This window comes from Phyllostomus hastatus, unplaced genomic scaffold (genome assembly GCF_019186645.2).
Source record: "Phyllostomus hastatus isolate PE091 unplaced genomic scaffold, TTU_PhHast_1.1 phas_scaffold_193, whole genome shotgun sequence".
NCBI lineage: Eukaryota > Metazoa > Chordata > Mammalia > Chiroptera > Phyllostomidae > Phyllostomus > Phyllostomus hastatus.
The window spans coordinates 9,109,403-9,136,934 of record NW_025334015.1 but is presented as its reverse complement, the minus strand read 5'-3'; the positions used below and the strand labels follow the sequence as shown (position 1 = coordinate 9,136,934).

The following is a 27,532-nucleotide window of genomic DNA, read 5'->3' as shown; positions in this document are numbered from 1 at the left end:
GTGGGCCTCTGGGCAGTCTTCCTGTCCCACAGCCCCAGGGGGTCTGGGAAGAGTGGATCCTTTATGGGGAGAAGATAATGGGTGAAAAGTGCTCTTCAGTGATGGACTGGTCTCATCCTTCTCTTCCCTTCCACAAAATTGTTTACTTGGGCAGTTACTTCCCTAAGAACATGGCAAAGTTCTCCCCCACTGCCTTCTTTTTTTACTTCATAGCCCTGTCCTCTCCTCTTCAAAACTCAACGCAGAGCCATTTGGCTCTGGGGAGATATTCCAGGTGTCAGGAGAGACAAGGAAGCCTGCCTGACTGTACTCGCCTTTCTTCCTTGCCAGAAAAAGTTGATTTTGCTGAGAGACAAGGGGGATCTCAAGGACCAGAGTGTGAAACAGGGCTCCTCGGATGCCCCTCCAAACTAGATGGGGCTTACGACTTGGTGCGCTGTCCCTGCTGAGCCACACTCAGTCTCTCACCCCCATGCCCTCTGTGACATTTGGTCAAGGATCACATGAAATGAAATCACGGCGGAAGTGCCCTCTGATTCTTCTCTTGCCTGCCTGTCCCTAGGCCCCTCTCTGGCAGGAAGACAGCCTCTTTCTCCACACCCCCTCCAGGCAGCAGTGTGCTGGTCAGTGTTGGGCAAGGGCTTCCCTTCTCCTCCCTCTGCCCTGAGTGGTAGTGTTTGTCCATTTCTGTGGTGTAAATACTCTCACCAGGTTTTATTCCAAGCTCCTGTTGCGATGCCCTGAGTGGGGAGATGGAGAGTAGCAGGCCATTTAGCCTTTCCGTCCTCCTTCCACGTCCCTGTGTTCTCTTCTGGGAGCTGTGGGCTGCTCTGCAGGGTTGGTGGTTGGGAGGCTAGTAGTCAGTTAGGAAGTGATGAGGTTTGTTTTTAAACCTAATTTATAATTGCAAGTTTATATAATTTAACTTTTAGTCATGGCTGTGTTTAACAGCTGACTGGCAAACTTCCTGAAAATTTAACAATCTGTATCAATCCATCCAACTCACTATGGTCCCTCCCCCTGCCCCCTCAGGGGAGGCTGTGGGCCTTGGTGGCCCCAGGTTTCAGAAGGGCTCTCCATGTTCCCGGGAAGTTGCCCTTCTGGCAATAGGACATTTACAGGGATAATTCTTGGTTCTGGGTCTTTTAGGGGATATTGTGATGAAGAAACAGCTGGAAGGCTGCAACAGGAGGGGCTGGAAGAGGGGGTTAGTGGTGGGTCTTCGTTCCCAACTCCTCACCAGACCCGCCTCGAGTTAAAGGCTAAGGCCCAGGGAGTGGACCGATAGATGTCAGCTGGGGCAGAAGTAACCGGTGTGTAGGGCACTAGGGCATAACTTGAGGGCAAAAAAAGGAGAACCCAGATTCCAGCGCCGGTTTCTCTGGCCAGCCCACGCCTCCTGCCTCAGCTCAACGCCACTCCCTCCCCGCCAAGTGGCTCTCGGCTCCGGAGGCGGGACCGAGTTCTTCGGTGGCCCCTGGAGGCTCCCAGCTGCAAGCTTTGGGAGGCTGGGAGACGAGAGAGGGAGGGGCGCTGACTGGGCAGTCCAAAGAGAAGGGGGCCTTTAATAGGCTCGCCCAGCGCCCGGTTAGTGGCGCTACGAGTGGCTGCGGTTCGGAGAAGCAGTCCGGCACCTCCCTCTAGTTCTCGGCTGCAGATCTTCGTCCTTACACTTGACAGCGATTGCACTTAAGTTCCCGGGGCGCGCTTTGCTTGGGAAGGCACAGGTAGGAGGCGCGGGCTGACGGGCGCACGCTCACCGCTCTGGGAGGAGTCGTCCTGGCCTTGCTCTCCTTTCTGGGAGCTGCGGGCTGCCGGAGCGTTGGTGGTTCCGGTGCGCGGTCTGCACAGAGACCGTGCGGGCAGCTGCTCCGATAGCACGGTTGTGTGCTGCCTGGAGCCATGCTTCTGCTGGGCATCCTAACCCTGGCTCTCGCCGGGGGACCCGTTGGCGGCTCAGAGCCAGAGCGGGAGGTTGTCGTGCCCATCCGATTGGACCCGGACATCAACGGCCGCCAATACTACCGACAGGGTCCTGAAGACCACGGGGATCAGGGGCTAATTTATCAGATTACAGCGTTTCAGGAGGACTTTTACCTACACCTGACACCAGATGCTCAGTTCCTGGCGCCCGCCTTCGCCACTGAGCATCTGGGTGTCCCCCTCCAGGGGTTCACCGGGAGCTCCCCAGACCTGCGACGTTGCTTTTACTCTGGGGACGTGAACGCCGAGCCGGATTCTTTCGCTGCTGTGAGCCTGTGCGGGGGGCTACGCGGAGCCTTCGGTTACCGAGGCGCTGAGTATGTCATTAGCCCGCTGCCCAATGCCAGCGCGTCCGCGGGGCAGCGCAACAGCCAGGGCGCACACCTTCTCCAGCGCCGGGGCGCCCCTGGCGGGCCTGCCGGAGATCCCACCTCTCGCTGCGGGGTGGCTTCAGGCTGGAACCCAGCCATTCTGCGGGCTCTGGACCCTTACAAGCCTCGGCGGACTGGTTTGGGGGAGAGTCGCAACAGGCGCAGGTCTGGGCGCGCCAAGCGCTTCGTGTCTATCCCGCGGTACGTGGAGACACTGGTAGTGGCGGACGAGTCAATGGTCAAGTTCCATGGCGTGGACTTGGAGCATTATCTCCTGACGCTGTTGGCCACTGCGGCGCGACTCTACCGCCATCCCAGCATTCTTAACCCCATCAGCATCGTCGTAGTCAAGGTGATGCTACTCGGAGACCGTGACTCAGGGCCCAAGATCACCGGCAACGCGGCCTTGACGCTGCGCAACTTCTGTGCCTGGCAGAAGAAACTGAACAAAGTGAGTGACAAGCACGCTGAGTACTGGGACACCGCCATCCTTTTCACCAGGCAGGTAAGTTGATCTGTCACCTCTCTGGACCCAGATAGCTTTATTTTTCTCAGGATCATTGTCCTTGGCTCTCCAAATGCCCTTTGTGCTGCGCAGTGCGCTCGGGGTTTAAATTTTGTTGATGTCTTCCAATTCCCACTTTGGATCTTCCGGGGAAAGCCGGCTGCTGTGCTCTGCAGAGCTCTGGCTCACGTGCGTCTGGATGCACGTGGGCGATCGGAGGAGGGAATGCTCCTTCAGAAGGTGTTGGCCTGGTGTGGCCAATCAGCGCCTCCTAGATCTGGCGCCAAGGGGCCGGAACCCAGGAAGTTGCCGCCCAGCACCTGCAGTTCATCTCCAAGGCAGATAGGAGGCGCTCTGAGGATGGCGTTGGAGAGGGCAGGAGAAGTCCACCCCTTCCTGTGGGGGCGTCTAAGTAGTTTCAGACACTCAAGATTTCTTCCCCTTGCTTGTAGAACTGGAAGGTGATCCAAACCGCCCAATTAAGCTCCTGACTACATTTCTCATCGGTAACATGTTCAGTTAACCTCTCTGCTCTGGGCCTGGAAAAGCTGGACTGGGAAGGAGGGAATCATTTGGGATATTCTGTAGGTTGCAGTGAGAGGACAGACTTAAGTACTGGGCTCATTCCCTCTGTTATTGCTGCCTCTCCTATACCCTTCTGTGCTGGGCCTCTCTTCTATTTGAGGGGCTTCCAGTGCATCCAGAGCAGGCACTGTACGTAGGGCACCTGTTTGGAGCTTGGAGTTTCACCTGGAGCTGAGTTGAGAAGATCTCTTTCAATTTTCCCATGCCCTTGTTGGCGGAGGGTGACCCGTTTGCCCTGAGGTATGCTGTGAACAGAGCGGGTAAGTTTGCTCAGGATCCCGAACCACTGCGACCTCCGGTGACCACTCTTGACCGCAGCGCTAGGCTTTTGCCCCTGGTAGTGTGGAAGTGGTGTGAGCTCGGTAAAGGGCACTTAGAGACTCTAGCTACAAGGTTGGAAAGACACTGAATATTGGGTTTAGAAAGCAGATCAGAAAAGCAGCTCTGCCTTTTGCTGTTGATCTGTGAGAGTTTAGATTTGTAGATGTCGGAGTGATTGGTACTGTGAAGTTTTTGGATTCTTGAAATTTCTTAGATACAGGAGACTGGGAGGAAAAGGGGCAGTCACATGACCCACTTCCTCTGATTTTGGGGGTGTGACTTGAATCCATGCCATGCTTTCATTTTGCTATTTTAACCGCAGCACTCTGGGGATGGCACGAAATCCATGGTTACCTGTGGGGCTCTGAATCTCCACTGTTTCCAAATGGCCCCGCAAAGCTGGACGGGCGCACTTGGGGCTGGAGCTAAAGTCTTCCACACTAACCCATTTGGCACAGCTAGTCCCTTCCTGGAGTTGAACTTCCTCCTTTCCCAGCCTTCTCCTCCCACCACCTGGTTTCTCTAGGGAGGTCTTTGGCCTGAGTCTGTTTCCTTGCTCTCATTCTTCCAGTTGAGTTCTATAGAGCTGCCACTGCCCAGTCCCGAGGAGCACTGCCTGAGTCACAGGGAAACTAAAGAGGAGGTGGCTTTGACCTCCGCACACAGGCCAACTCGGCAGTCAGATTGCTGGGGGAAGAAAGCAAAGACTGAGAACAGGATATCTTAATGGGCAAAGCAGCTGTTGTTCATCTGCTACCTGGGATGCCCCTGTGGAAGTCACTCGCTGGCTCTGAAGTACCAGACCTCAGTTTCTGCTGCCTAGTGGCTAGGCTGACTTTCAGAACCAGCCCTTGGAGGAGGACTCCTACTGCGAACATGGGCCATGCCGTCAGATGGACCTGCCTTTTGAAGAAGAAGCCATCAAACAGCATGACAGCTTCTGTGTGTCAGTGGTGTGTGCGAGACCCCCAGGGGGCTATGTTGACCATGCATAATGGGTACAAGATGTATGACCGCTTAGGTCAGAAGCAATGAAGTACAAGATGTGACTTTTAGAAGCTGTCTTTCTCTTAGGCGTCAAGCGGGCAAAGCCAGAAAGTGGGGAGGCTGTGTTGGCAGGTCTGTCCTGCACGTATGTGCTTTCTGCTTTAGAGTAAACATCGCTCCCACACCTCCTTGCCAGCACAGACTTCAGAGCCTGCTGCATTCTCAGAGTCTTAGGAATTGCTCATTCCTGAGCTCCCCCGGGAAGGTACAGTATGCGATGAGAACATGCATGCACAGCTGTGCTTTCTAGACTAAGGCAGATGTGGTCTCCGGGAACCTGGAGGAGTCTCCTGCTGCACTCCAACACAAGAGGGACTTTTGTGTCACTTTGTAAGGGTCCGTAGTAATCTTCCCAGTCAGCTGTATGGGCTCCTCTGCTTAAATCTGGCTCACAATGTTGGTGTAATTAATGCATTGCTGACTAAAATGTGAATATATGAATATACTATGTATACATAGTTTCTTTGGATAAGAAGTTTTTAGAAATGTGCTTATTTTGTAAGTCACCTTTTGTTTATGAGGCATATGGAAATGACAGGCACCTTTATTATTTTTAAAATATTTAATTTATTTATTTTTAGAGAGAGAGGATGGGAGGGAGAAAGGAAGAGAGAAAAGAAACATTAATGTGTGGTTGCCTCTCATGCACCCCCTATTGGGGACCTGGCCTGCAACCCAGGCAAGTGCCCAGACTGGGAATCAAACTGACCACCCTTTGGTTCGCAGGTCGGCACTGAATCCACTGAGCCACAGTAGCCACGGCTGATGGGGACCTTTAGAGTCACCTATTTTTTTGATTCAGAGATCTGAAAAATGGCTAGTGACTCTTTTAAAACATTTTAAAACTATTTTTAAAATCCTCATCTGAGGATATGTTTATTGATTTTAGAGAGAGAGAGGAAGTGGGGGAGAGAGAGAGAGAGAGTGAAACATCCATCGGTTGCCTTTCATACGCATTCCGATGGGGGATTGAACCTGCAATCTAGGTATGTGCCCTGACTGGGATCAAACCCGTGACCTTTTTGGTGCATGGGATGATGCTCCAAGCAGCTGAGCCACCCGACCAGGGCAGTAACTCTTTCTAACTGATCACACTTTAGTGTGGTTTCCACAGAGAGAAAGCGGTTAGGAAAGGGTCAGGCTCGGCCCCTTAGAGCTCCTGGCGCTAACTAGGGGTATCCGAAAGGAGAGCAGTGAGAGTGACATGACCTGCAGGCACTGGAGCCTCTGCTTCGACCAACAGTCGGGGTTGCTGTGCATGAAAACGAGTCCAGGCCAGGCCAGGCCAGGGGGAGATGCTGCTGTCCTCTTGGCAGGCAGAGGGAGGGGTGTGGGGTGTTGATATCAAAACATTGGGAAGACAAGACCCGGGGAGTATCCTGTGCACAGAGGAGAAAAAAATGATCACATGACAAGTATTTCGACAATTGGAGGAGTGTACTTAAAGATTCAGAGAAAGTTCATGTTCCTGGAGAAAGAGTGCACATCTGATTTTACAAAGTGATCAGCTTTCAGCCTCATAACAGCAGGGTGAGGTCAGCACAGGATGGGAACCAGGCTTGTGCAGAAATTGAGCCAGGCTTTCTGGGTGGACATTCATTTCTATGAGGAGAGAAGTTTCTGAGGCTGCTTGTTGCTTTGGGCAGTGGGAGCAGATATCTCATGCTGAGACTCTCTTCTCCCTTCAGGTCCAATGCCTCTGCTGTTGGGGTAACTTTGTGATAGACCAGATTTCATTCATTTACTTGTACATTCTTTTAATACTTATTGAGCATCTATTACTTCCAGGAACTATCCTGGGGTGTGGAGATACAGATAGTAGTAAGATGGGGCCTCTGGCTTCCAGGAATTCACTGCCTGTCAGGGAGTCCAACAAGGAAACAGCTCATTACAATATGATGTATTAAGTGTCCTGGGGGAGGGAGGCTTGGACCCTCCTCTGTTGGAAGTCAAGTCGGGGGGTCATTCTTCTCACACGAGAGCCTGGGAAGCGCTCAGAGGGACAGGCCTCCAGCACAGCACCGGGGTTGGGAGCTGGTGGTGACGGGGAAGAAAGCTTGTTTGTGCCTTGCAGGAGGGAGACCTCTCCTCCATTCAACCATCCGTTCTGCTATTTGTGACGCTGCCTCCTTCGGACTGACTTTGTGTCTTCAGGATTTGTAATTTGTGGGTTTTCTGCCTGCTTTGTCCTTCATTTACTTTACTTTTCGGTTGTGCCTAGTCCTGCTTCGTCCCATTCCCTCGTGCTCTTCTCCTCTCCCCTCTTTCCTCCATGCTCTCCTCAGCCTCTTTTGGGGTGATCGAGGCTCTTTGTCATCTTCCTCTTCTCTCCTCTTCACTCATACTCTGCCCTTTCCGAGGCCTTTCACAAACCCAGGCTTGGTGGCTATCTTCTTGTTTGGGCCTTGGGTACTTCTAGGTCGTGGGGAGGGGAGATATATGGCAGCGGGAAGTAGTGTTCAGATAAAGAAAATTATTGTTTTGTTAAAAAACAAAACAATAATATGTATTTTATGCATATCTTCCAATACAAAAAAAAAATCACCATTTTGTCAGCATCCTTTTCCAAGTCAGGCTTTGGAAGATGTTAACAGAGTTGAGCATCTGTAGATTTGGTTTGCAACAGTTTGAAAGTATCACTAAGTGGAAACACAACGCCCGTCCTCTGGGGAGGGGAAAGGGTGAGGAGGCGGAGAGGACGGCGTGACAGAGGATTGCTCTCGAGTCCTGGGTGATTTCTCTTCTCCCTCCTTTTCTTACTCACACCAAGTAAGTCAGCCAGTGGTAGTGTACACTGGAATCTGTTCTTTAAAAAAAAAACCCCACTGCGCTGGTCAGGAAGGCAAATGAGGTTTGTCCCTCCTTAGGTCTTGCTCTTCTCCTTCCTTTGAACCTCTCTGCAGTTTTATCACTCTTGGCACTTACCCTCTCCTCGTCCTGACACCTGGCTTCGGTTGCTTGGCATGGTGGGAAGACCATGGGCTTGGTGTCAGGCAGAGCTGAGTTCGAATCCTGACACTTGCACTTTTATAAACAAACATCGAATGAATCAGCTAATTGATCCATAGACTGAGGATAATGATGACAACGTTGGTCCCTAACTTCCTGGCTCTTCCGAGGATGAGCTACCTAGTCTTCCAGAATGGGCACCTAGTTAATGGCAGGTGTTCTCATCACGACCTCAGTAGCCACTGAGGGCAGCGGTCCTGCTTAGCCACAGTTTCAGTTACCTGCATCCACTGTGGTCTGAAAGGATTAGATGGAAACTTCCAGAAATAAACAATTCATACATTTGAAATTGCGCACTGCTCATCAATCAGTAGCCCTCTGGGTTACCTGGTTGATTGTGGTGACACTGCAGTGCTTGTATTCAAGTCACCCTTGTTTTACTTCGTCATGGCTCCAAGGCTCGGGGGCAGTGATGCTGGAATTCCGTAGCCAACGAGAAGCTTATAAAGTGCTTCCTCTAAGTGAAGAGGTGAGTACAGGACAGTAAGATATTTTGAGAGAGAGAGAGAGACCACATTCATTTAACTTTTATTACAGTGTATTGTTATAATTGTTCTATTTTATTATTCATCTCTTACTGTGCCTAAGTGATAAATTAAACTTTATCATGGTTATGTGTGGATAGGAAAAAACATAGTATATCTAGAGTTTGGTGCTACCCGCAGTTACAGGCGCCCACTGGGGAGGTCTTGGAACGTCTCCACCATGGATGGGGGCGGGGTGGCTGTAAACGTTTGCTGTTGTTGAATGATTACCTACAGGTCCCTTGCCAGACTTTACAGCTGGGATAGGCCTGATTTTAAGCATTCTGTCCCATTTATTGCCCTTGCAAGTTTGCTTAACACTTGCCTGATGACATTCCTGCTTTTACATGGAAGCTGTGGACTCCAGCATTTGTTGATCCCGCTGACCTGTAAACTCCTTTAAGACATGACCACATCATGTCTTTGTAGCCTTCTGGTGGCCCCTGAACAACGCCGTTGTTGAATGCGAGTTCATAGAAGGAAGGCGCTGACACAGTGCAAGGACTGCAGGTAGCTATGGGTGCTTAGGTAGCTCACTGCCCTGCACGGGGATCATTAATCCAATGTTGATTTCGGCTGTCAGGCTGCAGGGTTGGGAGAGGAAGTTTTAGGTTCCTCTGGCATTTCATCTTGGCTCTTTGCCACAGGATTTTCTTTGGAAAAAGGAGGGGCCCCAGTGAGGAGCCAGCAGGCTGGGTACATAGCAGGGATGGGGTCAGGGTGTCAGTGCAGGTGTAGGGCTTGGAGCCAGGGGCTTGCTCATGCAGGAGGCGGCGGTGTGGACCCTGTTCTAAGAGTGCTGGGCACTTAATCCAGCTATTCCCCTCCCACTGACCCCTCCTCACTCAGAGATCAGCCTGTGCTGTGTGGGCTTGGGCTATGGGGCAGACAATCTTGCCCTCTTGAAATTCTCCAGCGCGTTCATTCTTGGGGTGCATGTGCTCCAAAAACAGTTTGGATTCGTGGAATTGCTCAGTTCTGACGCTGTACTCAGCATCAGAGAGAGAGCGTTTAGAGAGAGAGAAAGGGAGGGACAATGAGAAGGGGAGAAACACTTAGGTCAGAGAGAAACAATGATCGGTTGCCTCTCGCACACCCTGCAATGGGAGACCTGGCCTGCAATCCAGGCATGTGCCCCAGCTGGGAATCAAACTGGTGACCCTTTGGTTTGTGGGATGGTGCCCAACCCACCGAGCCACACTGGTCAGGGCTAAAATGGGACCTTCTAATGGCATCATCCTCCCAAAGCTGTTGTGAGGATTCACTGAACTGCTGCAAGTAAAACCGTTAGAACAGTGTCTGACACAGTAGCAACTCAGGGGATGCAAACTACTTTCATTGGGTCTGGTGTGCACCCCCTTGTGAGTGGATGATTGCTGGAGAGTGTTTGGTCTTCCTGCAAGCTTTGGGCTCCTCTTCTTCCTCATAGAGGTAATTCTTGGTGTTCTGATTACCTCAGTCTCTTGCTATAAAATCATTTGCACATATTGAGGGATTTATATTCCAGTGAAACCAAATCTGCTGATAGAAATTGCAGGGCATCCTTATTCATGTTGCCCAGCACTGTATTGCTAGATTTTTTTTCCTTCTAGCAAAGTAGGTCCTTGGGGATTATAAACAAGTGGATTTTGTGTTGGGTGAGAAAATACAGTGATGCATGGCAGAGACTCAGAGGGGAAACGAGTTAAAGGGGCAGTGCTAATACTAGGCCAGGCGGTTCTCGCCAGTAATTATGACATCCTGACCAGTGTGGTGCTGTTCCGAAAAGGAATGCTACTGGTCTTGGTGTCCAAAGGCATGGATTCCCAACCCCATTCTGAACTCAGTAGCTTGTGGCCTTGGGCGATCAATCTGAGTTCACTGAGCCTCTGTTTCCTCATCTGCAGAGGGACGGGATGGCTCCGAAGTTCTGTGAGTATAATACTGCATGCTGTGACATGGCTATGAACATGGGCCTTGGATCACATGCCAGGAGTTCAATGTCAGCAGGCAATTGGCTACCTGAAAACACATGTATCTTTTGCCATATTAAAAAAATGAATGCAATTGATGTTTGTGGGCCTCTCTTTCCTGCTGGAAAATATTGAGCATCTCAGTACATGGCAGGTGGAGTGAGAGGAGTTGGGCAGGCGGTCTGCAGAGAAGAGGGCTGCTGGGAGTGGTGGGCGTGTAGGGAGCGACCTTGGTAAAATTGGCCTGGCCATAGCAAGGTGTTATTCTTTCTTATTTTCAGATCGAGGCCCCAGTCTTTTCTTTTAATGTTTCCTATTTATTTATTTATCCTCACCTGAGGATATATTTATTGACTTGAGAGAGAGAGGAAGGGGAGAGAGAGAGAGAGAGAGAGAGATGAGAGAGAAGCATCGATCGGTTGCTTCCTGTATGTGTCCCTACTGGGGATCGAACCCACGACCTCTGTGTGTGTCCAGACTGGAAATAGAACCCTCAACCTTTTGGTGTGTGGGGCGATGCTCCAACCAACTGAGCTACCGGACCAGGGCACTCCAGTCTTAAATTATTTTATAAAAAGGGACAGTTAGAAAAGAATAATCCAAGAGGGTTAGCTCTTGGCCAAGATGATACTTGGGTCATCTGGAACAGCAGCTGCAGCCACAAGGAGAAATGACCGATGGTCAGAAATAGTGAGGCAGGTGGGGTCTGCACTGGGAAGTGCATATATTCTCCAGGCCAGGAGAGCCAGAACGGTTTCCACTTATGGACACAGGAGCCTGAGCTGAAGAGGTTAAGGCAGTCTGAGTGCATCTGAGTTCACTCCAGAAGGGCGGGGACACTTAGTGCCATGGAAGAGCCCCCGCTGGGCCTACACGCCGCCTGCAGGCGTTCACAGCACCGTGGCCCAGAGAGGCTGAAGGGGGAAGAGGGGCAGGCAGTCTCTGACCCCAAACAGTCGCATATTTCCGCAGTGAAGAAACTGGTTACTGTAGGACAGTTGCTCTCAGCTATACCCTGACCCTCAAGAAATTTGCCGGCTCTTTCCTTGTTCCTCTCGTTTGATCCAGAGAAACTGGGATTTCTTAATGGAAAGAACAGGTTGCTCCTGGCCAAGAACAGCCTGCAGCTGCAAGTCTTTGCTCCATGGAGCGTCCACCTCCTGGAGAGGAAGGAGGCTTTGGCTGGAAGGACCTCCCAGCCGCAGTGGTTCCAGGGGCGGCCTGCACTCCGGTCTGAGCTCCCCATCTGCTCTAGTCATTTCTGATGGGCAGTGGAGGGCAGGACTCGGAACTCCCACCCGGGTGACCTTCGCTCTCTGTGAGTGCGTTTCATCCTGCACAACATGGGTCTGTGGAGAAGGTCATCCTCAGGGTTTTCCACTCGGAAAGCATATCATCCTTCGTATTCCTTTTATAACCCAGAAGGCCAGGTGGGGTTGAGCGCCCTGGGACTGGGGAGGGAGCAGAAGCTTAAGGCCCTGGTATAGTCTTGGTTCCAGGTGAGAATGGGCCCTTCCCTAGAGTTGGGAACAGGCCTTGGGGAGAGAAGGGACTTGCCCAAGGTCCCACAGCTACTTAGTGATCAGACCAGGACCAGAATCTGGGCTTTTCTCTTCTGTGCCCCCTCTCTCCACAAGGCTGACAGTGAGTGCACATGGCGGCTCAGGACAGTGTCACCTGCCTGTCCTACAGGCTCTGACCATCAGGCTAGAACTTTCAGAGGCTACCACCATAGTGGGGACCCAGTACTCTAGTGTCCAGGGGCATAAGTGCCCCGTTGCCCACCCTCACCTTCATTATGCCCTTGCATGAACTTGCATGCCTTCCTTCCTCATCTCGGGCCCCTTAGCTGCATCCCCAAGCTGGCCCCTATGACTCAGTTCTGTTCCTCAGCAGTCAGGTTCCCTACAATGCTTGTCAGGTGAACGTCCCCTCCCAAGTGTTGACAGCGGTTGTCTTCTAGGTTTCAGAATTCCGGGGAAGGAGAATTTCTGGGACAGGGAGCCTTTGGAATGAGAAAGGAATTTGAAGTTCACCATGTGAGGGCTTCTGGAAGTGGAAGAAGGTCCACGGGCCAGCACAGGACAGCGGATCAGGGCTGCGCATGCGTATTGCTGGTTATCGACTAGGGCTGCTGTCTGACCATCCTGGAGGTTCTCTGGCCAGGATAACTTAACTCATTAGGAGGTGTGACTGTCACCTGACCATGGAAAGCCAGGTTTGACCACTTAGCTGGTAAACTTCAGAGTGCTTCTGATGAAATTTTGCTGATTTTCTGTACCATGACCACTTTCCTCCCGTGCCCTCTGACCCCATGAACTGTGTTGCTCACCTTTTCCCCATGTCAGCACGTACCTGCCCACACATATGTGTGCATGCACACAGCCCTAAAGAGAATGAAGTTGAGAACAGCCCTGTGTGTGTTTCTGCAAATACTGTGGCTCCCAGGGGAGAACACACACACACATACACATGCACACACACATGCATGCATGCACAGCCTCTTCTGGAGTATTAGCTCAGGAGTTGCTGGGCAATCGACTTTGGTGTTTTGGAAAGAGCCCTGGCTGCTCACTTTTACAGACCTCGAGGGCACATTTCTGCTACAGATTTGAGCCTCTCGGAGCCTCAGCTTCCTTGATTGAGGAAGGCGATAATAACAGCCCTTATCCCAGCGGGGTGTTGTGACGACTCAATGGGGTCATGTATGTGAGGTGTACATACAGTGCCAGCATTTAATAAATCATTACCATGACTGGCTACGATCATGGGTCTCAGTTTCCACCATTGACAAATAGGTATAATAACATATCTGCCTCCTAAAGTTGTCGTGGGGATGAGATGAGGTGATGCATGTGATAGTTTCTTGTCAGCTGTAAGTTGCTGTCCACATTCAAGGCAAAGATGTAGAGAGGGGAATGCCGACATCACTGATTCAACACTGTCTGCTTAAGAGGAGCAGAATGTGAGCAAGTGTCTCATTCTCTTTCAATCTCCTGGGCTTTTCAGGTATCTGGATGCGTTGCTGGCCCATGTGCTCAATAAGGCCTTTGAGATATCCCCCCCTGGAGCCCCAGTTCTTTGCCCTTCCACATCCCCTGGAAGTGCTTCCTGTTGGGTTGCTGCTAGAAGCCCTACCTCCTATTGCAAGTTACATTTTAGTACAAAAAAGAGGGATCTTCCTGCTCAATCACAATCCATTTAATTTGTTTTTTCTTCCTAGCACCCAGTGAGCCTGCAGTCCCCTTGAGCTTCTGTAGCAACTGAGCTGTGTTTGGATAGAGGCTTGTGTCCACCCCACACTGCCTCCTCCCAACCCAAGGAAGCCAGATCTCAGGCATGGGTGGGTCCTTGGCCAGGGACCCTTTGGCTGAGAGTCTGAGCTTAATTCATGGTTGTCCAAAAGCAGTCACTTAGCCATGACCTAGGCTGCACAGAGCTGACTGAATGCAGAACGTACTGGTCTTCCACCCCCACCTGCCTCAGTGAGGCATGCCCTGAGACTCACCCAGCCCAGGGAGTCACCATTCCCTGGTCTGGAGGGCCAATGCTATATAAAGCAATGGCCCTTGTAGTTTAATCTTGTACCTCCTCATTTTCTCCCACAGGACCGCCCTGGATAGGATTGTGAGCCACAGCTTTCTCCCTGAGGCCTCCTCCCTCAGCCTGCTCAATTCCATGAATAGCCTCAGAGCCCTCTGGGAAAAAGGGCTGGCTGAAAAGGTGCTGCATCTGCTTAGGCTTGGAATGGGAATGAGCTAGAATGCTCTTTCTTCACTTCAGGTCCTTTCTGTTACTGTCTCTAACTTCTGGCTGGCTTCTGTTTATCCTCACCCTGGCAGGACCTGTGTGGAGCCACCACCTGTGACACATTGGGCATGGCTGACGTGGGCACTATGTGCGACCCCAAGAGAAGTTGCTCTGTGATTGAGGATGATGGGCTCCCATCAGCCTTCACCACTGCCCATGAGCTGGGTAAGCCTGGAGGGGGCTCTTGGGTGGGGTAGGAGAGCTCCCCTCCTGGGTCTTCCTGGGGTTCCCTGGGTGCTCGGGTGCGGGGTAGACACATGGACTTGTCTTTGCTTTCTTGTGTCCTGAAGCCTTAGGGATCCTTTCCCAGGGTTAGAGTCTTCCATAGCAATGGTTTTGTTTGATTTTCTCTGATGGTCCTGGCTCGGTTGGCTGGTGATTCTCTCTGAGGCCTAAGCAGCCAGAGTGTCTCATCAGTTAGGTGCTGAGAGGAAAATAAGTTAAATACCCTCCTTTCCTCAATGACCCTACAGTCTGATGGATGGGACAGAGAACACAAGAACCTGATCTTGGGAGATCTGCAAAGGAATCTACCCCTGTGTAGAAATGACCCTCCTGAAAGCCATTGACAGGGGCCTCTAGCTTCCTAGCCAATCCTCCTCACAGCCATACTCACGCCCTCTACACTGCACAGCCCTATGCGTCTTCTTGCCTCACCCAGGTCATGTGTTCAACATGCCCCATGACAACGTGAAAGTGTGTGAGGAGGTGTTTGGGAAGCTCCAAGCCAACCACATGATGTCCCCAACGCTCATCCAGATCGACCGCACCAACCCCTGGTCAGCCTGCAGCGCGGCCATCATCACCGACTTTCTGGACAGTGGGCATGGTAAGCCAGGGTGACAGAGGGGGAGCATCTGTGCTGTCACTGTTGGCAGCACTCGCCACTTCTCTGGACCTGTACTCTGTTGCCTAAGGTGTGCCTGACCCCAGAGAGCTGGGCTCTGAAGTGGGTCCACTCCATTGCCTCTTGCTTCCTTTACTCCCTACCCTTCAGCTACTGGGCTGGCCAGGCCTTGCCTTCCCCAGCTCATCCCTAATGAACACCCTGGGCTCTCTGCAGGAGACTGCCTCCTGGACCAACCCAGCAAACCCGTCGCCCTGCCCGAGGACCTGCCGGGTACCAGCTACACCCTGAGCCAGCAGTGTGAGCTGGCCTTTGGCGTGGGCTCTAAGCCCTGTCCCTACATGCAGTACTGCACCAAACTGTGGTGCACCGGCAAGGCAAAGGGGCAGATGGTGTGCCAGACACGCCACTTCCCCTGGGCCGATGGCACCAGCTGCAGCGAGGGCAAGTTCTGCCTCAAGGGGACCTGTGTGGAGAGACACAACCTCAATAAGTACAAGGTGAGTGTGCTGGAGGGGCGCAGACTCTGGGCCCTCCGCTGGGAACTGGACTCATCCCAGATTTGCTCTGTGACCGTAACTGTCCCATTGCCATGCTGTGCCTCTACTTCCCTGTCTGTGGTTCTGTTACCTTCTCGACTCTAAGATGGGAAAGGAAGGGTGTGGTAGGTGAGGACACTTGGTGAGGCCTTAGGCAGGTAGGAAAGCCCTTCAACCCAGGTGAGGGGTCCCAGAGCTGAGCTCTGCACCTTGTCCTACCTGGAGAGGAGCTCTGGACCCAGAGCTGAACACACTTGAACATTGGAGTTGCTCACCTGCTGGTTCCTTCCTTTCCTCCCTCCCCTCTTTCTGAGTGTGTGCCCTTTTCAGGGAGCTGTGGGCCCGAGATGAACAAGGCTCAGAGCTGCAAGGAAGCAGACCCCTGGGCCAGCCTCAGTAACTTGCCACATCCTCGACCAAGTGTCAGTTTCTCTCGTGATGTCTGTTTTCTGAAGTTGAACCCTAATGGAACACATTTTATTTTTCCTGATAAGGAGGAATAGCAATCAAACCAGAGCAAATCCCAAACCCCAGATACTCTCTGAACACAATAAACACTTTAGGGTCTGGGTTGGGATAGGGAAGGGATTTGCAGTTTCCAAGGCAGGAATAAGAAGTCCCTCCTAGTCTGCCTTCCCGCCCCTGCCCAGCTGCAGGAGGGCTTGGCGTGGGGTTTTGTGTACACAGAAGCAATATAATCAAAAAGCATTCTCCCAGCACTTTAGCAATTGCCTTGAGATGGGTGTGGTAAAGAATTATGTAAAATCTTTTTCTGTGTTCTGAGAACACATATTTAACTAAACTTTAGCCATTTATTAGGCAACAACCCATTGTGTGCAGGGAGCTGTGTAGGATCCAGTGGTGGTCAGAAATATAAGTAAAAATGGGCCGTGCTCAGAGGGCTCACAGGCCAGCGTGGAGGCTGGAAGTGGAACTGTGGAGAGGTGCGTGTTATGTGTTAAGGCAGAAGTATGAGCATGTATCACAGGAGAACAGGGGGTGAGAGATTAGTGATCATTAGAGGGGTCTGAGAAAACTTTGATGGGGGTTCGGGTTTGAAGAGAGCCTCAAGGGATGAGCAGGGACAGGTGGAGCCGAGACGGAGTGAAGTCAGGGAGGTGGATGAGCTGGAGGGGTGGGCAGATGAGGGCTCTCTGGGATTCAGCTTTGGGAAGGTGGTTTGAGGCTGGACTGCAGTTGCCTTGACCACTGGGCTGATGGGTTTAGACTGGTAGGTTCCGAGTGCAGGCCAGTCACGGCCGGCTCCTGCTCTGGAGAAGATGAGTCAGGAGGGTAAGGAGATTGGTCAAGAGGATAATGGATATAAGAAATGTGATCAGCGAAGCACAATCTTTCCACATACATTCTAGAATTCTCAGTTCATCAGCAGCAAAATCCACCATATCCTCAACCTCTTTTATGAACAGTCTCTTCACCACACTTGTTTCAACTGAAACCTAGCCCTTCACAAAGGACGTGGTCCTAAGTGGCCAAGGTCAAACACAAAGCTTCTGGTCCCCTAGAAGAAGCTCCCCTAGGAACCTCAGGGACTTCAGCTGCAAGAATACCGCCATGTTTCCCCAGCCCACTCCCTCTAGCGTTTGGGCTCCAACAACCCTTCCATCCCATCTGGACCCACAGTCTATCGATCAGGCCATTTTGTCTTTGTTCCTCACTCTTCTCATGCCCTCATAGGCCTCTTTACTGAGCCGAGAGTCCATGGCTCATTGTTCAAGGCGCTCCTTCACACACACGGCTGACTGCCATGCCCCATTCACTTGGATGAGACACCACCTTGGTGGAATCCAGCTCTCTCACCTACTCGGTTGTGCTGGAGTAGATGAATGTGGCTGGAGAAGGACATGCAGGTGTGCTCAATGGTCTCAGTTTAAATCCTTGACCTGGAAACTTGGGTGGGCCCGTGACGCTGCCCACAGGTCATATCATAGGTTAACTCTCTAGTTCACTCACTCTCCCAACCTCTTAAAGTATCATATTACCCCGTCACCCCTCTCCTCCTATTACCAAGTGTTCCTTCCTCATTTTTACGTTTTCCAGGAACGTTTCTCCCCATTTCACTAGGAAAAAACAAGCCATAAAATAATCAGAAGAGAACTTCCACCAACTCCCACCACTACATCCACCATCTGCCCTGCTTCTGTGCCCATATTCTCTCCTTTGTCTCCTTGAGGATGGGTGGCCTGTGCACGCTATTATCTGAGGCCAGCCTTTATGCTTTGCACTGGCACGTGGTCCCCTCGCATCCGTTCCAGGACAGCGCTCTATCAATTCTCCCCTCTCCCGCAGGATCAGATTTCCCCATCCTGAGTTGAATCGTTCCTGTCCAGGTGCAAACTCACTGTGACTTTTCCTGTGTATTTATACAAGAATAAATGCATAGATAAGTCTTATACAAAACTTATCACGATCCTACGTCCTCTCCATATACTGCAGCTGATTGCTCTGACTCCCTTTATGGCAGAGTTCCTTGAAAGAGTTGTATCAACTTGCTCTGTTCAATTCCTGTCTTGGCATTTTTCTCTGGAATCCGTTCCACTCAGGGTCTCATTCCCAGCATCCCTCCAGAGTAACTCAGTAAGGCCATGGAATGGCCTCCACATTGCTAAAGTCAGTGATCAGGTGCTCCTCTCATTGCCTGACCTGCCGGCAGCATTTGTGTGTCGACCCCTCTCTCCCCTGGGAAGCAGTCTTCACTGTCTCCTGGTTCCCTCCTCTCCGACAGGCTGCCCCTTCCCAGTCTCCTTCACCAGTTCTTCCTCACACTCTCATTTTCCCAGCATGGGAGAGCTCAAAGGCTCCGTCCTCGCCCTCCCCACTGTTCATACTAACTTCTTGGGTGATTCGTCTAGACCATTGGCTTTAACCACTGTATTTCTACATTGAAGTCTCCCAAACTTGTATGTCCAGCACAGACCTCTCTCCTGAACTACAGACCTGAGTGCCCCACTGAATCTTGATATCTCAATGTGGATAACAAATAAACATCATAAACACATCTAGGGAACCGAGCTCCCAATTATTTCCCCTAAAGCTCCTTTGGCGACTCCATCTTCCAGTTGCTCGTGCCAACACCACTTTTCTCTCACCTCACATCCAGTACTTCAGCAGTTCCTGTTCATTCTGTTTGCAGAATAGATGCAGGTTTGAACCATTTCTCACCACCTCATCTGCTGTAACCCTGGTCCAAGCCTCTGTCACATCTTCCTTGGGGTATTGTGTTTGCTCCCTGACTGAGCTGCTTGCGTCTGTTCTTACTCCTTACACACTATGTCCACCACAGCAGCCAGAGGGGTCCTTTAGAATGTAAGTCAGGTCATGCCACTTCTGGGGCTTTACTCATCTCTTAGAATGAGTGAGCCCTACCCTGACCAGGTAGCTGAGTTGGTTAGAGTGTTGTTCCAATATGCCAAGGCTGTGAGTTCAATTCCTGGTCAGGACACATACAAGAATAAATGCATAGATAAGTAGAAGAGAAAATCGATGTCTTTCTCTCTCTTTCTTAACAATCAGTTAGAGAAATAAGAATGAGCAAGCCCTAACTCTCCCTTCATCTCCTGCTTCACTCACTCTTGTGACCCTGGAGAACTCCAAGAAACTCCCTCCTCCAGGTCTTTGCATTTGCCCCCTCTGCATGGAATGTTCTTTCCCTAGCATCTGTACAGCTCCTTCCCGTACATTCTTTAGGCCACTGCAGAAATGTCACCTTTGTAGTGAGGCCTCTGTGACCCCTCACAAAACCAACTACCCCAACTCACTGAGGCCCTTCCCATCTCTACCCCACCACCTGCCTTTAACCCCATCTGACACTATGTGCACAGGCTTATTTGTATTGTCCTCCTTGCCCTGCTGGGATGCAGTCACTCTGAGGACACAGATTTGCTGCACGTGGGGTCAGACATGTAGTAGGAACTCAACGAATACTCGGTGGATGAACAAATGAATGGCACTGGGCGGAGCACGATGCATGTTTCCTGTGGGAATGGGTAGGAAGAAGTGAGGTCAGGCAAAAAATCCCGCAACATCATCTCAGAAGCCACAGGAACGAGGTTAAGAACCAAAGAAAAAGGAGACGACAAGGCCCACGCGCAGACTCTTTCAGTCTTTCCAAGGTCCTTGCTGACTGAGGGCAGCTTCCGTGGCGCGATAGGGACGAAATCCATGTTGTCAGGCACTGAGTGGGGAGCAGACGGGAAAAGCAAACGTCGAGGACTCTCTTAGAAGCAGAAGGGTGGGTTGTGGGGAGGCACCAGTTTGAGGGGAAGGCGGGGCTCAGGGAAAGTGATTTTCTACAGGGTGAGACAGACTTGTTGACACAATGAAACCGGAACTACCTGACAGAAGGACAGATAGAATAAATAGGCTGAATATATAAACTCCAGTGTTTGCATTGCATGCAGCCAGCTCCTGATTAGCTCCATGTGGATTAGTGGTTTTGGATGATCTGTGACAGTGTTTTAATTCCAGGGTCGTACAACGAGGCTGATTCCTTTATTGCCCAACTGATGCGTGCTCGGGGGATAAAAACTCACTTTACTGTCATCATAAGAAAAACATCATGAAGACTATAAATTTTCTATCCCCTCTCCACCCTCTTAAAAAATAAGACAACACTGCATCATTCACCCCGAAGCCAAATGGAGTTTTAAGATTGCCTAATAGTTTCATGTCTATCTTCTCTTAGCACAAACATTAGAACTGCTTATAGTGAAACTTTTTCAAATTCAGTCCCCAATTGAAGTGAAGATCAGTCCAGTTTGGTGAAAAGCCTGAGTTATTAAACATTTATAGATACAAATATTCAGATTTCTGTGGCTTCCTGGCAGGGCTGGGGGCTGGCCATGCCTTAGATTTAGAGACTGGTATGTGCACTGACACTTCAAAAGGAGAAACTTTGAACTTCTGCGTGGCAAGCATCATGCTGGGAAATTTCCTTCACTCTATAGCATGTATATCTTCTGTCTGACCACACACCTGAGGACCATGGGCCCCGTTTTTGCAGATGAAGGACCTGAAACTTAGGAAATTGTAGCATTTGGCTTGCCTGACTTCACAGCCCAAGATATCTCTCTTCTGAGTGGCCTCATTTGTTCCTGGGAGCAGTTGACATCTGCTAATTAATAGGTTGAAGTGTTGTGTGGGCCTAGTGCACACTGATCATTTGTGTGTTGTTTTTTTTTTCCCTGGAGATACAAAGTGGACTTCGTTTCGGTGGGGTGGGACCCTGGAGGCTCTTCTGCAGGCTCAGGGTGTGGGTGTGGCACCCCGACCCCTGCAGGAGGATAACAGACTCTTCCTCACAGGTGGATGGCTCCTGGGCCAGATGGGAGCCCTACGGCCTGTGCTCTCGCACCTGCGGCGGGGGCGTGCAGCTGGCCCGGAGGCAGTGCAGCAGCCCCACCCCGGCCAACGGGGGCAAGTACTGCGAGGGAGTGAGGGTGAAATACCGATCTTGCAACCTGGAGCCCTGCCCCAGCTCAGGTGAGGAGGGAGGGCAGCGGTGGTTTGTGACTAGGGAAGGCCAGGCTGGTGGTCACAGCCTCCACCCTGGGTAATTCATGGCATCAATGTATTGAATCAAGATTCTGTGCCTTAGGACAGAGCCTGGGAATGCACAGGTGCACATTCCTTTTGGGATAACTTCTCGGTCTACTCCCTTGGCAAGAATGCTTCTTCCTTCCAGATACTTAGATTGGGAGGCCAAGGGCCCCAAGGGGATGGAGTCCCCTTGTTAAGTACTCCAAGCCCATCTTCACAAGCAGGAATTCATTGGATTGTCCAGGACCCATGACCTTGCATGGGAACAAAATTACATCTCTATTTTTACTGACCTTTTTTAATGTAAAATTCTGAAATTCCTTCAATTAGAAATTTAGTATATTTTTAAAAGATTTTATTTATTTATTTTTAGAGAGAAGGGAAAGGAAGGAGAGAGGGAGAGAAATATCAACGTATGGTTGCCTCTCATGCGCCCCCTATTGGGGACCTGGCCTGCAACCCAGGCATGTGCCCTGACTGGGAATCAAACCAGTGACCCTTTGGTTTGCAGGCCCATGCTCAATCCACTGAGCTATACCAGCCAGGGCTAGAAATTCAGTGTTTTTTTTTTTACTAACCAAAATTTAGTAGTAGCAGTACCTGTGACTTTGTCACTAATAGAAATCATGGAAATTTGTATTTTACATTATATTTTACATTTATATTTTACATTATATTTTAGTTGTCACAGATTCCTCAAAATGCCATTTGTACTCATCACTACTTCACAGTTACAGTGGTTATTGACTCATTATTGAGTCTGGTTATCTGTGTTAACAAGGAAGCACATAACATCACAAACATGTTCCAAAATGTATTGGTAATTGTATATGTATATAATTGGTATTCTGTGTAACCTATGTAATTTATTTTACACATTTAATAACATTCTGGAAATAGTTTCAGTAGACTGCTGAAGGGTTCTGTAGCAGGGGGCATAGGAGGCGGAGCTCAGGTGGTAATGCTAGCGAAGCTTCGCTGACTGGCCTGCTGCTCATCTCCCCCTGTGCGGCCCAGTTCCTAACAGGCCACAGGCTGGACCACTACTGGTCCACGGCCTGAGCGGACCCCTGTTCTATTGTGCAAAGGACTAGGATACCTATGAAAGCTGGCTTTCAGGCCAGGTTCCTGGAGAAGGTGACACAGTGCCTGGGAGATGCCTTAGCATCTGTGCCCTGCATCCTGTGGTCCCTGCATCCTGTGATCCCTGCATCCTGTGGTCCCAGCCTGATTTGGTCCTTCAAGATGGGGTGGCTTCAATACTCAGGATCGCTCAGCCGAGGGTGGGGAGGAGCTGTTTAGAGCCCCAGGAAGCTGAGCACTGGGAGAGTTCTCTATTTCGCCCTCCCCTTGGCCCCTCCCTTTAGCTTTCTGTACATGCTTTCCCCTCCGCAGCCTCTGGCAAGAGCTTCCGGGAGGAACAATGTGAGGCCTTCAATGGCTACAACCACAGCACCAACCGGCTCACCCTCACTGTGGCCTGGGTGCCCAAGTACTCAGGGGTGTCTCCCCAGGACAAGTGCAAGCTCATCTGCCGTGCCAACGGCACCGGCTACTTCTATGTGCTGGCACCCAAGGTGAGTGAGCCTGGATCAGGTCAGAGGAGGTTCAAGGTCTTCAGAGGAGCATCCTGTTGAACTGCCCCCTCTCCCTTTTTCCCCCTTCGGGGGTGCTGCAGGTGGTGGACGGTACGCTGTGTACCCCTGACTCAACCTCAGTCTGCGTCCAGGGCAAGTGCATCAAGGCTGGCTGTGATGGGAAGCTGGGCTCCAAGAGGAAGTTCGACAAATGTGGGGTGTGTGGGGGAGACAATAAGAGCTGCAAGAAGGTGATGGGACTCTTCACCAAGCCCATGTGAGTTCTGGGCCCTGGAGGGTGTGGCTAGGGTGCACGGGAGATGAGGGGGTGGGGGTGAGTGGCATTGTGCCAGGCATTGGAAGTTTGTGTTTGGTTGGAGTAAATGTCAGATCCTGGCCAGTACCCTTGCTGTGGAGACCACTCACACTCTTCTAAGAGTATGACATTCATTCATTCATTCATTCATTCAGCAAACAAAGAGGAATGCTCAAAGAAGACAGCGCTCAGCAGGAGATGCTATTCTGGGAGATGGCAGAGAGTAGTTAGGGTCCATCTATAGTCCTAGACTAAGACTGACCTGGATTCATATTTCAGATCCCAATATTCTCGGTGGCTTTGGGCAAGTGACACAGTCTCTCTTTTGTTTTCATCCTCACCCAAGGACATGCTTAGTAATTTTAGAGAGAGAGAGAGGAAGGGGGAGAGAGAAGGAGAGAGCAAAACACTGATGCAAACACTGATGCAAGAGAGAAACATTAATCAGTTGCCTCCCTCACATGCCCTGACCAGGGATAGAACCTGCAACCCAGGCATGTGTCCTGACTGGGAAATGGGTTTATGGGACAATGCTCCAACCAACTGAGCCACACCGGGCCTGGGCAGTCTCTAGAATCATAGATTTCTTCACTTATAAAGTGGACACGTCACTAACATATTTCATGTAGTGCTATTGTTGAGAAGTAAGGGAGTTAATCCAAGTAAGATGCTTCACGTACTACCTGGTACATAATAAATGCTCACTAAATGTTCGTGATGATGATAACAAAATGTAACTGTAATGGAGGTAAAATGTGACAGCCTCCCCCTCTCCCTGAGCTGAAGCCCTGGCCTTGGAGGCCAGGTTCAGGTGAGAATGGCACTAACTGTAGAGAGAGGCAGGGCGGGAGGCTGGGACTCAAGGAACCCCCCTTCCTGGGGGGCCTGTGCCAGGACCAGCTGAACCTGCGGCTCCCTAGCTTGGGCTCTCTGAGGTCCAGCACATTCCCTTTTATTTTCCAGAGGAGTGTGCTCCTCTGAAAGTCTTGACCCATGTCTGGGAGCAGCTGGGCCAGGCAGAGTCCCTGGGGTCTCATTGGAGGGGCAGGTATGGTTGGTTCTGAAAATTTGGGAGTCCGGGTGCTGATGATGACTGGTCAGGAGCCTCAGCTGCATGTCCCCCCAGCCCAGACACAGGGCCCTCTGCTGAGCCCCTAGGTGGGTACCTTCTCTGGTCACTTGGACACAGCAGGTCATTGGTGTCCTAGGCTGTCCTTCACAGGGATCTGCAGGGGGCAGGGGCAAGTGAAGAGTGAAAGGTTAATACCTCCAGACTTGTTTCACTGGTGAAATGATAACTGTTCCTTTCATAGACTATTGGAACTGGAAGGGATCTTTGATGTCATCTAGTTTAACCTACTCATTGTATAGATGAGGATGCTGGGACCCAGAGAGAGTGACTTTCTTAAAGTCACCAGGAAGTTGGGGTTCCAGCCAAGGCTTGATCTGGGTCCCTGGCTCCAGGGCCATGCGTGCCTCTGCACTGAGGCACCAGCCTGGGACTGCAGCCTGACTCCTCCTCCTCCTTCTCCCCTCCCCCTCACAGATATCCATGGCATGCCCAGTCTGTGCCAGGTGCTAAGCTCACGCTTTATGTGCTGTAGCTCATTTCATCCTAATCACTGTGCCACGAGGTCTGTGTGACTGTGACCACTAAGTGAGTTATCTAAGGCCAAGGCTAAGGGTGTGGTAGGCATCCCTCAGGCTCCAACCTTCTGCGTTCAGTCAGATGCTGGAATTTACCCAACTGTCATTGTGTTGAAGAGGAAAAGATCACGAGGTGACATGGCAGGTGTGTTTAGTTCTAGGTGACCTGAAGACAGTCCCCTCCACTGTCCTCCTGGCCCACCCCAGGCTCTGTGACAGGGGAATCTGTTATGACTTTGGAGGGATCAGGTCTTGCAGTCCAGGCATCTGTCTAAGGCTTCTCCCCTTCTCACTGCAGGCACGGTTACAACTTTGTTGTGGCCATCCCTGCCGGCGCCTCAAGCATCGACATCCGCCAGCGGGGCTACAAGGGGCTCGTTGGCGATGACAACTACCTGGCCCTGAAGAACAGCCACGGCAAGTACCTGCTCAATGGGCACTTTGTGGTGTCACCCATGGAGCGGGACCTGGTGGTGAAGGGCAGCGTGCTGCGCTACAGTGGCACGGGCATGGCGGTGGAGAGCCTGCAGGCGTCCCGGCCCATCCTGGAGCCCCTGACCGTGGAGGTCCTCTCTGTGGGGAAGATGACGCCCCCGCGGGTCCGATATTCCTTCTACCTGCCCAAAGAGCCTCGGGAGGACAAGTCCTCCCACCCCAAGGACCCCCGGGGCCCCCCTGTGCTCCACAACAGTGTCCTCAGCATCTCTAATCAAGTGGAACCGCCAGAGGACAGGCCCACAGTGCGCTGGGTGGCGGGCAGCTGGGGGCCATGCTCCTTGAGCTGTGGCAGTGGCCTGCAGAAGCGGGCGGTGGTCTGCCGTGGCGCCCTGGGGCAGCGCACAGTGTCTGCCTGCAACACGACCCATCGGCCGGTGGAGACACGCACCTGTGGGGACCCCTGCCCCACCTGGGAGCTTGGGACCTGGTCACCCTGCTCTAAGAGCTGTGGCAGGGGATTTAAGAGACGTCCGCTCAAGTGTTTGGGCCACGGAGGGCGGCTGCTGGCCCGGGACCAGTGCAACCTGCGTCAGAAGCCCCAAGAACTGGACTTCTGCATCTTGAGGCCATGCTGAATAGGACCATCCCTTTCTCCTCCTCACTGTCCGCCCCATGGGTGCTGCCAGTGCTCTGGCCAGCTGGAGCGGTGGGCACAGGGCAGTGGCCAGGGGCCCATGCCACTATGTCACCACATCCAGGGACTAGGATCATGGGTGGGAGCGAGCAGTTCCCTCCTCCTCCCTGGCCTGGGCGGGGAGCTAAGTCACTAATGCACAGTCTACCTCACACCTGGCTCCTCTGGGGCCCAGTCTCGGGGAGAGGCTGAGAGGTGCGGGTGCTGGGCAAGAAGGTGCTGGGGTTCAGTTGCCAAGAGACCTGGAGGATGGGCACTCCCAGGCAGAACTTCAGGGACCTTGGCCCCCGTAAGGGAGGCCATAGGCTGCTGGAAGAGCCATGGCCCAGCAGCTGGGCACCCTTTTGTGGCCCCAGGGGCTCTGAGCCATCTCTGAACAAGGTGCTTTTAGCCCACATTCCCTTTCTGACTGACATGGACTGAACAATAAAAATGGGCTGGGAGTGAGCAGGAACTGAGGGGAGAGTGGGGCGAGGTAGGCCTGTGGCTTGGGCCAGTCTCCTTGGGAAGAGCTGGATGCCTTGGGGGAGTCCTGAGGTTCCTCATCTTCCTTCTACCCTTGGCCCCCCATTATAGAGACACCACTTCTCTCCATGTCACCCAGGACACCAGACTAGTGGGAGGGCTTTCACATAGATGTGCTCTGAGGCTTTGCAGGTAGAGCTAGGAAGTCAATAGGGAGCCTGTTGTTTTCTTTAAGAGGGATCCGACCATTCAAAAAATGCTGAGACTTGTAAGGGGACGTGGATTTTGGGGCTGAAGCAGGGAGTTGGGGAGATCCAGAGGGCTCTGCTGTCACTGGGGCTCTAGGATGGGGAGCAGGAGGCCCCAGTTCTGATGGCTTCTCCCTCCAGGGAGGCAGGTATGAATCAGGCTGACGCCTTAGGCTCTGCATCATCTCAGAGAAACTTCAAAGTGGGCACGGTCCTGTGCCTACTAAGAAGGCATGGGAAGTGCCCAGGAGGGCTGGGTGCTGAAAATCCACATGCTGGTCTTCATCTGGACAGCTCCACGCAGTCTGGCCTTGGGCATATCACGTTGCATCCTAGGCTGTGGTTTCTGCAGTTGCAAAATGGGGTGCACGATTTGCTACCTCAGGCTGTGCTCTCTGGGAACCCACCCTGTCCCTCCCCTGGGACAGTGGTGTCTTGGTGCTTCCCGAGGCCTCGGCTGTTGTCCTCTGTAGACTGAGCTGTCCAGACACAAAGGTGAGCTTGGGTGCCTGGCCTTCTTCTCCCCATAGCCTGGCCACACCCTGCAGCTCCAAAAACAAAGACAGGGCCTGTTTCTTCAGGTGCTCTGGAAGCTGGTTTTAGGAGACCCGAGAATCCTTCACTTGACCCAAGGACCCTGGATAACCACCAGTGGGGACTGCCACAGAACTGTCTTATCTTGGAGACATCTTAGGGGTGTAGAAACCAGGACGTTTCCTAGAGCTCCAAGTAGGAAGATGTTTGGGGTTAAAGATTCTTTGGCCCAGGGAGGTATTTCTTGAGGGTTCAGCTGCCCCAGTACGCACATGCAAGATTCTGCTTCTGAGTGTAGGAAATGTGTCCCAGACTTCAGTGAGGGGACATCAGGGCAAGTGTCTTTTATTTGGTTTCCCCTAAGAGTCAGAATCCACTAAGCAGCCAGCCAGCCAGGCGGGCCTCCGGGGTGGTGTTCTCAAGCCAGTCAGACCCTGGGCCAAGCCCGTGGGCAGAGTCCCCCCAACGGGGCAGCATGCAGACCCCACTAGCCGACGACAGCACTGTACCCCGTGCTTGGTGCCCCCGTCCTCGGTGAGGAGAGGGTGGCCCGGGGGCTGTGTG

The 27,532-nt window shown here is 51.8% G+C and overlaps 1 protein-coding gene across 1 annotated transcript; it reads left to right on the top strand.

Moving 5' to 3' along the window:
• Positions 1-1,546: 1,546 nt before the first annotated feature.
• ADAMTS15 (ADAM metallopeptidase with thrombospondin type 1 motif 15) lies at positions 1,547-27,532 on the top strand. Its single transcript, XM_045860380.1, has 8 exons — positions 1,547-2,859; positions 14,140-14,272; positions 14,769-14,936; positions 15,171-15,454; positions 20,815-20,992; positions 22,445-22,626; positions 22,728-22,903; positions 24,888-27,532. Exons 1-8 carry the CDS (start codon positions 1,903-1,905, stop codon positions 25,660-25,662), a joined length of 2,853 nt encoding a protein of 950 aa, XP_045716336.1. The 5' UTR covers positions 1,547-1,902; the 3' UTR covers positions 25,663-27,532.

Bases quoted from the DNA above. Each gene is read 5' to 3' on its own strand.
- ADAMTS15 (XM_045860380.1), top strand. From the start codon at position 1,903: ATGCTTCTGCTGGGCATCCTAACCCTGGCTCTCGCCGGGGGACCCGTT. The intron at 2,860-14,139 runs GTAAGTTGATCT...TCACCCTGGCAG, and splicing joins CCATCCTTTTCACCAGGCAG to GACCTGTGTGGAGCCACCAC. The intron at 14,273-14,768 runs GTAAGCCTGGAG...TGCCTCACCCAG, and splicing joins CACCACTGCCCATGAGCTGG to GTCATGTGTTCAACATGCCC.